Raw genomic sequence first — 16,848 nt, 5'->3', positions numbered from 1 at the left:
TGTTGTGGGTTCAGTAACACTTTAATACAACAAAATATGACACACCAGTTATTTAGTGCAGAGTAAAAAATGCAGTAGGTCAAAAGCCCTACATTTCAGAAGATATGTAGACAGAGGATATGCTCACAATTTGTGCCTTAGGACAGTATTGATGTGTATAGGGTGTTCATTAGGACACAAGAATGTCTTATAATTTAAGCCAGAAATGTTGTCAAAATGTTTAGTTGAAAAACTGGTTTAGAAAATGCAATTCAGTCTGTAAACAACAGGTTCCTACTTCAAAATCTGAAGTTCACACTGAAAGGTCTGTTTCACATGGGCTTCAGCTTGTATGAGAGCAGTGTGAATAGTGAGCTTTTGCAGAGCTTTCAGCAAGCCTTGTTGAAGCTTTTAAAGTACCATTCAGCTTCAGTTTGTAAATGTTGAACACAGATCCTAGTGGGAACTCTGATTGTCACTTTAAATAAGCTACTAGCAGGCTTCAGCACTATTTGAAACCTGTTGCATGCAGTGGTGGTGCGTCCATTAAGGGTGGACGGGCACCGCCCCCTCTCTCCAGCCACCCCCTCTATGAATAATGTATAGATTCATGCATAGCATAAATCTATCCATGGCCGCCGCTGCCATGGCGCCTGAATTCCAGCAGTGGGGGTGTATTTTTGAAGCGCCCGATTAGAGCCATACGTTCTAATAGGCTTAAAAAAAAGTAAACTGCGAGGGCAGAGCATTGCGTTCGTAGTTCACCCAGATGTGTTAGAACAGGGAATGAATATTCACTATTCTAACACTGAACCGCCTCTCCGCCAATCAGGAAGTGCGGGTGTGTTACCCGTCACCTGATTGGCTGAAAAGACAGGCACTGTGATTGGACGCCTATCAGGAGGAGAGGAGGGTGAGGAGACGCATGGAGGACACAGCTGGCCGCTGTCACCCGCTGCCCCACTGAGATAGGTTAAGTGCCGGGCAGACGGCAAGCGGGCGGGGGGGTCACAGTGGCAACTTTTGATGGGCACAGTGGCAGCATTTGATGGGCTCAGTGGCAGCATTTGATGGGGCACAGTGGCGGTATTTGATGGGCACAGTGGCGGCATTTGATGGCACAATGGCTGCATTAGATGGGCACAGTGGCTGTGTTTGATGGCACAGTGGCTGCGATTGATGGGGACAGTGGCTGCGTTTGATGTAACAGTGGCTGCGTTTGATGGCACAGTGGCTGCGTTTGATGGGCACAGTGGCTGCGATTGATGGGCACAGTGGCTGCGTTTGATGGCACAGTGGCTGCAATTGATGGGCACGGTGGCTGCGTTTGATGGGCACAGTGGCTACGATTGATGGACACAGTGGCTGCTTTTGATGGCACAGTGGCTGCTTTTGATGGCACAGTGGCTACGTTTGATGGCACAGTGGCTGCATTTGATGGGCACAGTGGCTGCGTTTGATGGGCACAGTGGCTGCGTTTGATGGGCACAGTGGCTGCAATTGATGGGCACAGTGGCTGCAATTGAGGACACAGTGGCTGTGTTTGATGGGCACAGTGGCTGCGTTTGATGGGCACAGTGGCTGCAATTGATGGGCACAGTGGCTGCAATTGAGGACACAGTGGCTGTGTTTGATGGGCACAGTGGCTGCGTTTGATGGCACAGCGGTTTCAATTGATGGGCACAGTGATGGGCACGTCATTCATTCACATGTGAATTGGAAACTACAAGTCCCAAAAGCCTTTAGTGTCAATGTACAATGTATGGCACTGTTGAGTGCTCTGGCAGTTCATTATCTTTTCCTGACAATGGGTATCTGCCTGCCCCTATGAGATACAAGCAGACAGATAAACTGAGAAGTCTGCAGGAGTCCTACACGGCACCAGGGATTTGCTGATTTGCGGATGCAATGCATTTACAGGCTCCAAGTTAAAAAAAAATTATAAATGCAAATTTTTTACCTGCAAATTTATTTTTTTTAAACGTGACCCTATCTTTTAATGCAACATAAATACAAAATGGATCTGAATCAATTTGGATCATTTGTTATGTCGTTACATTTTTTCGGATGCTTTAAACATTAACAAAAGGTCTGAATGAAACGAATGAATACAGATTCCTTTTGTTGTTTTGTTATAATTTATTTCGGATTCATTGAAATTCATAACTATTGTGATTTGGAGATTCAGATACATATAAATCTCCGAATAACAACATTTTTGCCTGAATCTTGATCCATAATGAAATGGATCGCACATGTCTAACTCCTGCCGTGTGCATTAGTCAGTCATTGCGGCCCACAGGGACTGTTCTGGTGATGTAAGCTGAAGTGTGCATGCTCAGCTCAATTGACATGCCGGCGCCGCAGAAGACTGTGAGCAGGCAGGTAGGTGTACTTTATCATGAATGAGATGCTGCATGTTTCTTCTGTGATAATAGCCTGCCTGCTTGCAAGCTGTTGTAAAATACCTTCAATTCTGCTTTAATATTTTACTTTCTGTTTTTGAACCAGCAGGTGAAGCTTTAGATTTCCTGTTTTAAAGGCTCTCAGTTGTTTCTTTGATGACAGGAGCTTGTTATTGACACAGATGTATGCTATTTTTTCAAACCTTATTAGAAGGTTTGTTTGGGCAATATACTGTATATAATCAGTATTTTTTGCATTGGTACATGTTCCACAGTGTCTACTACTTTGCTATTTTTAATACTCTTTTGCATATGTTTCCATTTCATATGTAGCGCATATTTTATAATAAGGAAAAATGTTAACCACTTAAGCCCCAGAAGTTTCCCCCCCCCCCTTCGTGACCAGGCCATTTTTTGCGATATGGCACTGCGTTACTTTAACTTACAATTGTGCTGACGTGCGATGCTATACCCAAATACATCTTATGTTCTTTTTTTTCCCACAAACGGAGCTTTCTTTTGGTGGTATTTGATCACTGCTGCGTTTTAATTTTTTTGCGCTATAAACAAAAAAAGACTGACAATTTTGAAAAAAAATACTATATTTTTTTACTTTCTGCTATAAAACATACCCAATAAAAAATGTAAAAAATCAAATCTATTCATCAATTTAGGCCAATATGTATTCTGCTAAATATTTTTATCAATATATTATATTTAATATATATATACTATCTAATATTTTTATAATATTATAATTTATAACATTTATAATATTAAGCCCTCATGCACACAGGCTGTTAAAATAATGTTATGAAAACGCCAGTATCTTTGCAGTGATTTTTTTTTACTTTTTTCAGCTTTTTTCAGCATTTTTGAGCATTTTTTAGCGTTTTTTTTTTTTTTTCAAATTTTTTTTATTTTTTTTTTTTCAATGGATCAAAAACATTAAAAAATGTTGGTGAATGACGTTTTTGAGCGTTTTTGAGCGTTAGAGTGTTTTTACAGCTGAAAAACGTCTCTCAGAACCCACTGGTCCTGGGTTTTTTTTACAGCTTAAAAACGCCTATGCCACTTGCAGCTCAAAAACGCCTAGGTGGGCATGAAGCCATAGACTAACATAGACAGGCCTTTTTAAGCTGCAAAAAAAGCTCAAAAAAGCAGCTGTAAAAACGTCCGTGTGCATGAGGACTTATTGATATTTTTATCAATAAGCATATATTGATTGGTTTGCAGCGACATTTTGCAAAAGTTATAGCGTCTACAAACTATGGGATATTTTTATGGCATTTCATTTTTTTTTTTACTAGTAATGGCGGCAATCAGCGATTTTTAGCGGGACTGCGACATTGCGGTGGACACATTGCCAGAAACATGTTATGAAATACATATAGGTGTAACATGTAACATGTTATGAAAGCTGGACTTATCCTTTAAAATACCACGTTTTCACTACTAAAATACTGCATCACTTTAAGAAATAGTACATGCGGTATTTTAGTATTGTACAAATTTTTTTTTTCTAGATCATGTTCGATAACAAAAGCAATTTTTAACACTGTCAGTTCATTCCTTTTCACCATTGTGTGCAAAGTATGATGTATTTTAATGCCAGATATTTCCAGTTCTCTTGCAGCTATTTACTGACTGACCTTATTTACCAGTTACATATTTTTTCAGGTTTCCAGCACGATTTAGATGATGAGTTCTTCCGGAGAAGAGCCCCTCCCATCTTATTCTAATACCAGAGAGCGGATTGTTAAGGTTGTACCTCATCATTTAATTTGCTCCCTTACATGTGGAGGACGTGAGTGTCGCTATGAGGGACCTGAAAACTGGTCCATAGAACAACAAGCAATTTCAGGGTTGTACTCCTCCTGGTAAGACACTGTAGGCTTTGGTAATGCTTAAGGGCAGGGTAGAAATGCCTTCCTTCAATAACACTAAGGGGTGTATTTAAAAAAAAAAATTGCAGATCTATTCATCATGTAAATCTGCATGTACATTTGTTACCTGTGAATACGGGCAAAAAAATGACAAATATGGGCTATTTTCTCTCCAGGTCGAATGTTTTTTTAAATTTATAGAGAAAAGAATGCATCAGGAAGATGCTACATTATAGCCACTTGATGGACCTGATAACATAAATAAGTATTTATTTCCTATTATTATAAGCGCCATCTAGTGGCACTAATATGGAATTTTCACAATTTACTGTATTTTGTATTATTGAAAAACATTCGACCTGAAGAAAAAGAAGCCTAATAACATTGTTTTTGCCCCCATAGGATGAAGTTTTATGCAGCTAAGTTAGAGTAAACTTGATAATCCACAAAATCAGCAATAAGTAATTGCATTAGAAACATAGGTAACAGTGGTGATGAAATGTAAAACTCCCTAAAGTGGTACCTCTTACTATAGACAATAGCTAAAGTTCTCGTGGAGCAGTCTTTAGCCCTAGTTCTTCAGCTGGCTGGCATCGGGGCCCAGTCTTTCTGGTGGTGCACATGAGTACAGTACCAGTAAAGTCTGCATAAATAATGCTGATCGTTAGATAGCCAGTCCCTATGTGCTCAGTCCCACTCAGTCCCTGCTAGTAGCAAGAGAGCAACAGCAACAGAGGTCCCGCTGTTCGGATGTCAGTTCACTTCTGGGTCTCCCTGAAGTGACTCCGGTCCTCAGCACAGGGTTACAGGCTTGTGTCAGGTTGATGTGCACACAGGAGCAGTAATGGTCACACCTCAGACTCCCCTCTCAGTATTCAGCTTTTTATACTCAGCTCACAATGGGTATTGTAGTCCAATCATCCATAGACTGCCAAAGTAAAGTTTCTTTCCAGAACTTCATCTCCCATGATTTAGTGCTGCCGACCATCAAGTTGCACATCCCCATATCTGTAGTGATTCAAATTAGATAAATGTATAATAAATTCTTAATAACCACAAATAACAACGACAGAAAAATTATATATAGAATGCAATAAAAAAACAGTCCCCAAAAAAGTCTTTCACATCAATGTATGCTATAGATCACCAATAGTACCCATATATAATCCACATAATCTCCCTCTTCATGCAGTGCTCGTAACAACCACTCCCACTGTGCAGATTCAATGAGTGAGTCATTGATTCTGCACAGTGGAAGTGGTGGTCACGAGCACTGCATGAAGAGGGATATTGTCCATATCAGAGTCAATAAATATATAAAAAAAAATTTTATTGAAAAGTAATTACAAAAATCGCATTAAAAAATAAACAACAAATCCTGCACCTTAGACCATCTAAAGACAACGTTGTCTGGGGACAAAGACAAACACAAACAGAGCGTCTAGACACCATCCACGTATCCAAAATGATACTATATAGCACTATGTGTAAGTGCAAATGGAGGGGGATAGCACCACCGGGAGGAGGTGGAATTCTTATGGATAGAGATCCAAAGATATGAAGCTAAGGGGAAAATAATACTGGGAGTATGCTTTAGGCCCCCTAACCTGAGGGAGGAGGGGGAGATGGATCTCCTATCATAAGTTGGACTAGCAGCAAGGATGGGAAGTGTTATCATAACGGGGGATTTTAATTATCCAGACATAGACTGGGCGGAGGGAACCACGCATTTGTCTAAGGCTCGCCAGTTCCTAAATGCCTTGCAGGACAATTTCAAGGGTCAAATGGTAAATGCACCAGCAAGAAACAAAGCGTTACTAAACCTACTGATTACCAACAATACAGACCTGATCACGGATGTGGAAATCCTGGGCAATTTAGGAAACAGCGATCACAGGTCAATTGGATTCAGTATAAATCACACAAATAGGAAACATAAGGGGAATACAAAGACATTGAATTTCAAAAGAGCCAACTTCTCTAAACTACAAACCTTGCTAGAAGGCATGAATTGGGATAAAATCTTAGGAACAAATAACACGGAGGAGAGATGGGTTTGCTTTAAGAGCTTATTAAATAAGGGCATTAGCCAATGCATCCCATTGGGTAATACATTTAAAAGAGTGAACAAAAGTCCTGAATGGCTTAACGTCAATGTAAAAATGCATATAAAAGCAAAGGAGAAGGCCTTCAAAAAATACAAGGTTGAGGGATCATCATCAGCATTCGGACTTTATAAAGAATGCAACAAGAAATGTAAAGCTGCAATTAGGGCTGCTAAGATAGAACACAAAAGACACATAGTAGAGGAGAGCAAAAAAAATCCCAAGAAATTCTTTAAGTATGTAAACAGTAAAAAAGGGAGGACAGACCATATTGGCCCAATAAAGAATGAGGAAAGACATCTGGTTACAAAGGATGGGGAGATGGTGAAGGTATTGAATTTATTCTTCTCCTCAGTCTTCACGAGGGAATCAGGGGGGTTCAGTAAGCAAAACTGCAGTGTTTATCCTTATGACACATCACAGGAAGCAACTCCATGGTTAACAGAGGACAGAATTAAAATTAGACTTGGGAAACTTAAAATTAATAAATCACCAGGACCAGATGACTTGCATCTGAGGGTACTTAGGAAACTCAGTCAAGTAATTGCCAGACCATTGTTCCTAATTTTTACTGACAGTCTACTGACTGGAATGGTACGAGCTTATTGGAGAAAAGCCATTGTAGCACCAATATTTAAAAAGGGCCCGAAAATACATCCCTGGGAATTACAGACCAGTTAGCCTAACATCAATAGTATGCAAGCTCTTGGAGGGGATGATAAGGGACTATATACAAGATTTTAGTAATGAGAACTTAATCATTAGCAGTAATCAGCATGAATTCATGAAGAATCGTTCTTGCTAAAGCAATCTATTATCCGTCTATGAGGAGGTGAGTTGCCATATAGATAAAGGAAGGCCCGTAGATGTGGTGTATGTAGATTTTGCAAAAGCATTTGACACAGTTCCCCATAAATGTTTACTGTATAAAATAAGGTCCGTTGGCATGGACCATAGGGTGAGTACATGGATTGAAAACTGGCTACAAGGGCGAGTTTAGAGGGTGGTGATAAATGGAAAGCACTCAGAATGGTCAGGGGTGGGTAGTGGGGTCCCCCAGGGTTCTGTGCTGGGACCAATCCTAATTATTTTGTTCATAAATGACCTGGAGGATGGGTTAAACAGTTCAATCTCTGTATTTGCGGACGATACTAAGCTAAGCAGGGCAATAACTACTCCGCAGGATGTGGAAACCTTGCAAGAAGATCTAAACAAATTACTGGGGTGGGCAACTACATGGCAAATGAGGTTTACTGTAGAAAATGTTAAAATAATGCATTTGGGTGGTAAAAATATGAATGCAATCTATACACTGGGGGAATCTAGGATGGAAAAGGACCTGGAGGTCCTAGTAGATGTTAGGCTCAGCAATGGCATGAAATGCCAAGCTGCTGCTAACAAAGCAAACAGAATATTGGCATGCATTAAAAAGGGGATTAACTCCAGAGATAAAATAATAATTCTCCCGCTCTACAAGACTCTGGTCCGGCCGCATCTAGAGTATGCTGTCCAGTTCTGGGCACCAGTCCTCAGGAAGGATGTACTGAAAATAGAGCGAGTACAAAGAAGGGCAACAAAGCTAATAAAGGGTCTGGAGGATCTTAGATATAAGGAAAGGTTGCGAGCACTGAACTTATTCTTTCTGGAGAAGAGACGCTTGAGAGGGGATATGATTTCAATTTATAAATACCGTACCCCACAATAGGGATAAAACATTTTCGCGGAAGGAAGTTTAACAAGACACGTGGCCACTCATTAAAATTAGAAGAAAAGCAGTTTAACCTTAAACTACGTAGAGGGTTCTTTACTGTAAGAGTGGCAAGGATGTGGAATTCCCTTCGACAGGCGGTGGTCTCAGCGGGGAGCATCGATAGTTTCAAAAAACTATTAGATAAGCACCTGAACGACCACAACATACAGGGATATACAATGTAATACTGACATATAATCACACACAGGTTGGACTTGATGGACTTGTGTCTTTTTTCAACCTCAACTACTATGTAACTATGTAACTATATATGGACACTATTGGTGATCTATAGCATACACTGATGTGAAAAACTTTTGGGACTGTTTCTGTATTGCATTCTATATATAATTTTTTGTGTCGTTGTTGTTATTTGTGGTTATTAAGAATTTATTACACATTTATCAAATTTGAATCACTACAGGTATGGGGATGTGCAATTTGATGGTTGGCAGCACTGAATCATGGGAGATGAAGGCTCTATCAGTGTGGCACTTGGCACTGTGCCTCCTCTCTGGTACAGTGTCTTACTATTTTTGTAGGCTGGTTTGGCCACTGAGCCCCACTCTATTGGAGTGAGTGGATGAATATCAGGTGGTACCTTTGTGTATCTTGCATTTGTTGGTTTCCTTTTCTTTTGTTTATACAGTGTACAATATTACACTGTATATATTTTCTTTAACGTCTTCCCACCTGCGCTATAGCCTGCCCTATAGCCGAAAGCCCCCTGGGACACAGCTGATCACAGTTCAGGGTAAAGGGCCAATCACAGCGACCCTTTACCACATTATCAGCTGTGTCCAATCACAGCTGATCACGATGTAAACACAGGCTGATTATCGGCATTCCTTTCTTCATGCTAACAGCGAGAGGAGAGGAGCGGAGAGCCAATAACCGCCTTGTGTGAAAGGGACACCTACACTGATAATCAGGGCACTGATAATCCGTGTCCTGATTATCAGTGCAGTCCCAACAATGCCCACCAGTTGGGATTTCCAATTATTGCCTCCTCATCAGTGTCACCTATCAGTGCCCATCAGTGCCACCTATCAGTGCCCATCAGTGCAGCCTCATCAGTGCAGCCTATCAGTGCCCATTAGTACCGCCTCTTCAGTGCAGCCCATCAGTGCCACCTATCAGTGCCGCCGATCGGTACCACCTATCAGTGCCCATCAGAGCCACCTGTCAGTGCAGCCTCATCAGTGCCCACCTGTGCCGCCTATCAGTTCTGGCTCATCAGTGCCCACCAGTGCCGCCTCATCAGTGCAGCCTATCAGTGCCCATCAGTGCAGCCTCATCAGCACACATCAGTGAAGGAGAAAAATTACCTGTTTGCAAAATGTTATTAGAAACTATGAAAAACTTTTTATTTTTCAAAATTTTTGGTCTTTTTTTGTTTGTTTAGCAAAAAATAAAAAATCCAGTGGTCAGTAAATACTGCCAAAAGAGAGCTCTATTTGTGTGAAAAAAAATTCATATGGATACAGTGTAGCATGACCTCACAATTATCATTCAAAGTGCGACAGTGCTGAAAGCAGAAAATTGGCCTGTGCAGGAAGGGGGTAAAAGTGCCCTGTAGACAAGTGGTTAAACAACATGGTAAGGATTAAAAAAAAACAGTTTAAACAGTTTAAAGTATAAATTAGATAAAAGTTAGCAAAATCATAGTACTCTCTGAATTCAATGTCATGGGCTTATCATTTTTTTTTCTATAAATAGTAAAATAATTTACTTATAAATTATTTATGTAAACATTTTTTTACAAAACCTATTAAAATGTAATTGGTTTATGAATTATCTTTAACATCCTTTCAATTAGAAAAGAACCATGCAACTTCATAATAGGTGCCCAAACATTTGATTGTATATACTGTACCATTTAAAGAGCTGATCACTTGACATGCTGATTAGTATTGTAGTCATTTTATGTGTTTACCTATACTATTATGTTTGTGGCTTTATTTGAGGTTTTAGGATTACAGATGAAATTCTGGCTATGAGCCGCCCATCCACTCGTCTGATGCAGGAGTACAAGATCACTGAGCAATTCCACAGGTAAACAGAGTTCCTAGAATATGCATGACCTATTAGATTAGGTACATCTCCAAAATTCGAAGTATGGTAATTCAGTATTTTACAGATGTGTGTTTGACAGCTGGCCATGCTTACATCTACTTATTCAAGGCTTAATTCCTAAGGCCAATGCATTGAGGCTATCTTGTCATTTCCTCTTTGTGGCATACCATGGCAGGATATTTGTACTGCTGCAGAACCTTTACAGTAATAGCGGCTAGTAAGCTGACCACTATAGACTATAGACCTATAGTTACTATAGACCGGGGCCAATTACATTGGGTAGTATGAACATTCCAATCGTACTATAGCACAAAGTGTTTTGTGTACTAAGGCAGCCCATTGATTTTGAATGGGCTTGCCATGCAAGAATGGGTCCCCGCCCTAGGACCATTCCTCTGACACATTTCACCAATCAGGGCTAAATCCTAGAGATCAAGCCCTAATTGGGTGAATCCCATCATTGGGGTGGTCCTAGGGTGGGGACTGTTATTGCCATGCTTGTGGATGATTTATACAATAAATAAAGACTTGTGATACCTCCAGTGTTCACTGGCTTTTCTCTTTGCTTTACAGTGATTGTGAATGTGTAATGCCTACACAGTGCAATGGAGTAAGATTAAAATAAAAAAACTAATTGTGCTGTATAATTTGACAGATATGGGATACGTTCAGTTGTCAATGCACAGATTCCCTGGGAACATGGCTATTGTGGAGACTCCCTTGATCCTCAGAGTGGCTTTTCATACAGACCCCAGGATTTTATGGATTCTGGCAGTAAGTGTTTTTCTGTATATATTATGTTAGATGTAATTTCATGGTACACCCAGAGCATATATACATATAAACAAATTTATAACATATAAAAGAGTGAAAAGATCATTCCTTCAGTCACTGACACAAGAAAGGTCTCTTGTCAAAATAAATAATGTAGAGCTGCTTCAGGTCATCTAAGTTATTATCAGCTTTAGTGCATTTGCAACATTCTACCTATTCTCCCTAATTTCCCCAACTGTCAGTTGATGCTGAAAAAGTGTGAACAGTATTTTTTTAATTGTTACATCTGGTTAATTCATAAGTATATGGGAAGGTGGTAGGCCATCTCTCCCTTGTGCCTAGGAATGAGGACCCTGCATTGGCCTAGTTGTATTTGACCCAAAATCTACAGTTAAAACTACCACCATTCACACAGGTTTCAGTCTCTGGACAACCTCTGCATTCCATAGGTTGGCTTTTCACTGGCTTCCTCTACACACATGGTAATTAAACAGCATACAACTTAAGTGAGCTAACTTCTTCTCTTCTCCATTTACGTTAAATCAAACCTTGTCTTTACAGTGTCATAAGACATACACTAGTTCCTAATTAGTCCTAAAAATAAGATAAACTGTTTCCCTAGATTCTATTTCTCCCATGTGACAGGGCAACTCCTCTCAAAGAGCTACTCACAAATAATGACACAGTAGGAATAAGGCCTGTAGTAATGGGGAAATCACACGGCTTACTACACTGTAGACAACCTTCTCTGGATACATTTTTTTTTATTCTTTTTATTCTTATTCCTGTTTCTAAATTACCCATGGCCAATGACAGACAAGCCTGTTGCCTGGATCCTGAGGTACAGAATTAAAACTAAGACCTAACACCTTGAACCAATTAGGAAGTCTTTATTGCTTTGGTATGACCATGAAGGTAAAAATGATCAACTTCTAAAAACACTCATTGCAAATATTAATTAGAAATTGTAAATTTTTTGAAGTAGACCTGGTTTTTAATGATTGTACTGTACTTTAAAGCAATAGCTATGTTTGTGTACATGTTTAACATATACCTAGCAAGTGCTTTCATTACTGCCTTTCATTTTAACCACTTGACTTTGTTCCCATTTCGTTCTTTCTAGTCTGCTTCTATAACTTTGGTCTTCCGGACTTTGGAGTAGCTCCTGTTCCCAGAATTCTGGATGCAGTGAAAGTCATTGCATTTGCTCTTAGAGAGGGGAGAATCGCTGTGCACTGTCATGCAGGACTCGGACGCACAGGTAACAGTGACAAGCTGCACCACTTTCTGAATAGTGTAGAAATGCAGATTGCTATATCTTTCTTGTGATCAAGTTACACAATAGTTACACAGATTTGTTTATATTTTTATACACATTTCAAATGCACCATAATATGTACTGCTGCAGCTATATTTTATTTATTAATGTTTTGACTTGCTTTTCAGGATCATAAACTCCCTCTACTAATCCCAGTGTTATCAGTTTATTGGGAAATATCAGGAGCAGTCAGAATAACTTTTGTGACTTTTGTGCCTTCTTCCTTAGGCCCAATTCACATGTGCTCTATCTGGTCCGATCAGTAGGGGATCCATGAACAGAACGTTTGTGCCATCCATGTCCATTCAGTTTCCTGTTTCTTTTAAAAAACAGAGAATTTCAGACCCATGTTAGATGTATGACTTACATCTGTTTACCTCAGAGACATCGCCTTTAAGTATGAAAATACAGAAAAGAATGTAGACATTTTTTTTTACCTGGACGGACTCGGAGATAATCCGATGTAAATAGATGTCCATAGGTTTACATGGAGTTTTCAATCAGGCCTGCCTGAAAAACTGACAGGCAGACCTCATCAGATCACCAGCGTGAAAGGGTTAGGATCCATTAGAATAGTTAAAGTGATTGTGAAGACTCAAGGTTTTTTATCTTCATGCATTCTATTCTTCTGCTTTTCCACCAGGTGTTCTCATTGCTTGTTACTTGATCTATGCATGTCATGTAAGTGCTGCAGATTCCATTCGTTTTGTGAGACTGCGTCGCCCTGGATCTATACAGACAGGATCTCAGGTGTCTCTGGTGTGTGATTTTGCATTATTCCTAAGTTCACAATGGCCAGTCTTTCCACAGGCCCCCCTTGGCCACCGTTCCTTTACTCTAGCACAGTACCTGGTTCAGCAACGTAACCTTCTCCATGGTCAGGAAGCTCGGAGCTTGCGCCATCTTCCCAAGCCAGTAGTAGTAATATGTCGAAGACTGGCACAGTTGGCAGGGGGCAGGAGAGCAAGAGGACCATGGGTGGAGCTGGAGAGAGAGGCTGCACACAGGCTCCTCCGCCAGGTCATTGTCAGAGCAGCAAATGACCGCCAGTGTAAGAAGATGCCCACACCAACTTGTGAGACTGATGACAATGAACAGGAGAAAACAGTAAAGAAGAGAAGGGGTCTCCTACAGAGTCAACTTAGTTGTGACACTGGAATACTGCAACTGCTACTCATGGGTGACACATCAGTAAGTGATTATGGCACAGATATATTACTATGTAACTCCTTACAATAACTTGAACAGAAGCCCCTTATCTTTGATTATATACAATATATAATTTGAAGGCCATCATTTGTTTGTAGCAGTTTTGTGCATTTATTTTTTAGCTTACATTATCTTTATGTCCTGGATCTATGTGATATATTGTTTGTTTTTTTCCATAGGTAGATGTGGCAAGTAATGGTATTAGTCAACTTGAGCTTGCCAAAACAGCAACAGCTTTGACAGACACTAATGTCCCTGAAGATCTGCAGAAGGGAACATACAGCAATATGCCAAATGTGAGTCCCTATGTAAAGAAAATAATGGATACATTATTTTAATAAAACTATTGTTTACAGCTGTATTTACTATAAGGCACTTCAGGGCCGTCTTTACTATTGATTGGGCCCTGGGCAAAAAAAATTCTTGGGCCCCCCCCATGCAAATTGTCTCTCCACCCCAACATTCTAAAAAACAAAACACACACGTAAACTTATGTATTGTATTGTAACTGTACTGTCTGCCCTCATGTTGTAAAGCGCTGCACAAACTGTTGACACCATATAAATCCTGTATAATAATAATAATAATGATGGGGGGAAGAGATAGAGAAGTCCAGGATTATGGGTGTGGGGGGGGGGGGATACTGGAGTCCAGGATGATTGGGGGGGAGAGATGGGGGAGTTCAAGATGATGGCGGGAAGGGGGAGATAGGAGTCCAGGATGACACACGGGGATTGGGGGGTGTACTTTGAGGTGTTTGTATCATGCAGGGCACAGAAAAAAATCAGCACAAGGGGCAGTACTTGCATATCCTCCTCCCTCCCGCAAAGTTACCATCTATTGGTCACCTCTGCACATCACTTTGCTTACCTCTGCTCCCTCATCCACAGCTCATCTCTGTACCCCCCTCCACCCACAGCTCACCTCTGTATTCCACGTTCACGTCTGTACCCCTCCATCCACAGCTCACTTCTGTATTCCCTGTCTACCTCTTTCTCTCCCCCCATACACAGCTCACCTCTGTACCCCTCTATCCATAGCTCACTTCTGTATCCCCCATCCACCTCTGTACCCCCCCCATGTTCACCTCTATATCTTTCCGTCCACCTTTGTACCCCTCATCCAACTCTGTGTTCACCCCTGTACCTCCCCATGTCCACCTCTGTACCCCCCATCCATGTTCACCTCTATATCTTTCTGTCCACCTCTGTACCCCCCATGTCCACCTTTGTACCCCTCATCCACAGCTCACTTCTGTATCCCCATCCACCTCTTTATCCCCCCATCCATGTTCATCTCTATATCCTTCCGTCCACTTCTGTACCCCCCCATCCCCCTCTGTACATCCCCATGTCCACCTTTGTACCCCCGTCCACCTCTGGGTTCATCTCTGTAACCCCCCTCCACCTCTGTACCCCCCATGTCCACCTTTGTACCCCTCATCCACCTGTGTTCTCTACTCTGTACCCCCCTCCACAGCTCACTTCTGTGTCCCCCATCCACCTCTGCATCCCCCATCCACGTTCATCTCTATACCCTTCTGTCCACCTCTGTACCCCCCCCCCCCGTCCACCTCTGTACATCCCCATGTCCACCTTTGTACTCCCGTCCACCTCTGGGTTCATTTCTGTATCCCCCCCATGTCCACCTCTGTACCCCCCCATGTCCATCTTTGTACCCCCGTCCACATATGTTCACCTCTGTACCCCCTCATGTCCACCTCTGTACCCCCTCACCACCTCTGTTCCCCCGTCCACCTGTGTTCACCTCTGTACCCCCCATGTCCACCTTTGTACCCCTTCCACCTCTGTACCCCCCATGTTCATCTCTGTACCCCTCCCATGTCCACCTCTGTACCCCTTCCACCTCTGTACCCCCCATGTCCATCTCTGTACCCCTTCCACCTCTGTACCCCCCATGTCCATCTCTGTACCTCTTCCATCTCTGTACCCCCCATGTCCATCTCTGTACCCCTTCCACCTCTGTACCCCCCATGTCCATCTCTGTACCTCTTCCATCTCTGTACCCCCCCATGTCCACCTCTGTACCCCTTCCACCTCTGTACCCCCCATGTCCATCTCTGTACCTCTTCCATCTCTGTACCCCCCCCCATGTCCACCTCTGTACCCCTTCCACCTCTGTACGCCCCATGTCCATCTCTGTACCCCTTCCACCTCTGTACCCCCCCCCCCGTCCACCTCTGTACATCCCCATGTCCACCTTTGTACTCCCGTCCACCTCTGGGTTCATCTCTGTATCCCCCCCATGTCCACCTCTGTACCCCCCCATGTCCATCTTTGTACCCCCATCCACCTATGTTCATCTCTGTACCCCCTCATGTCCACCTCTGTACCCCCTCACCACCTCTGTTCCCCCGTCCACCTGTGTTCACCTCTGTACCCCCCATGTCCACCTTTGTACCCCTTCCACCTCTGTACCCCCCATGTTCATCTCTGTACCCCCCCATGTCCACCTCTGTACCCCTTCCACCTCTGTACCCCCCATGTCCATCTCTGTACCCCCCCCCATGTCCACCTCTGTACCCCTTCCACCTCTGTACCCCCCATGTCCATCTCTGTACCCCCCATGTCCATCTCTGTACCCCCCATGTCCATCTCTGTACCCCTTCCACCTCTGTACCCCCCATGTCCATCTCTGTACCTCTTCCATCTCTGTACCCCCCCATGTCCACCTCTGTACCCCTTCCACCTCTGTACCCCCCATGTCCATCTCTGTACCTCTTCCATCTCTGTACCCCCCCCCATGTCCACCTCTGTACCCCTTCCACCTCTGTACGCCCCATGTCCATCTCTGTACCCCTTCCACCTCTGTACCCCCCCCGTCCACCTCTGTACATCCCCATGTCCACCTTTGTACTCCCGTCCACCTCTGGGTTCATCTCTGTATCCCCCCCATGTCCACCTCTGTACCCCCCCATGTCCATCTTTGTACCCCCATCCACCTATGTTCATCTCTGTACCCCCTCATGTCCACCTCTGTACCCCCTCACCACCTCTGTTCCCCCGTCCACCTGTGTTCACCTCTGTACCCCCCATGTCCACCTTTGTACCCCTTCCACCTCTGTACCCCCCATGTTCATCTCTGTACCCCCCCATGTCCACCTCTGTACCCCTTCCACCTCTGTACCCCCCATGTCCATCTCTGTACCCCCCCCCATGTCCACCTTTGTACCCCTTCCACCTCTGTACCCCCCATGTCCATCTCTGTACCCCCCATGTCCACCTCTGTACCCCCCATGTCCATCTCTGTACCCCCCATGTCCATCTCTGTACCCCCCATGTCCATCTCTGTACCCCCCATGTCCACCTCTGTACCCCCCATGTCC

General features: G+C 42.8%; 1 protein-coding gene across 1 annotated transcript in view; it reads left to right on the top strand.

Moving 5' to 3' along the window:
* Positions 1–16,848, top strand: part of LOC141131694 (protein tyrosine phosphatase domain-containing protein 1-like) — an 88,374-nt gene that overhangs the window by 5,242 nt on the left and 66,284 nt on the right. Inside the window, exons 3-8 of the mRNA XM_073619256.1 lie at positions 4,065–4,264; positions 10,100–10,180; positions 10,857–10,975; positions 12,099–12,236; positions 12,937–13,484; positions 13,682–13,798. Of these exons, the coding sequence (XP_073475357.1) occupies positions 4,083–4,264; positions 10,100–10,180; positions 10,857–10,975; positions 12,099–12,236; positions 12,937–13,484; positions 13,682–13,798 (1,185 nt within the window). The 5' untranslated portion in view covers positions 4,065–4,082. The remainder of the gene's footprint in view (positions 1–4,064; positions 4,265–10,099; positions 10,181–10,856; positions 10,976–12,098; positions 12,237–12,936; positions 13,485–13,681; positions 13,799–16,848) is intronic.

This window comes from Aquarana catesbeiana, linkage group LG03, assembly GCF_042186555.1.
Source record: "Aquarana catesbeiana isolate 2022-GZ linkage group LG03, ASM4218655v1, whole genome shotgun sequence".
In the NCBI taxonomy this organism is placed as follows: Eukaryota; Metazoa; Chordata; class Amphibia; order Anura; family Ranidae; genus Aquarana; species Aquarana catesbeiana.
Note: the sequence above shows the minus strand (reverse complement) of the source record. Positions and strands in the feature narration are given on the sequence as shown.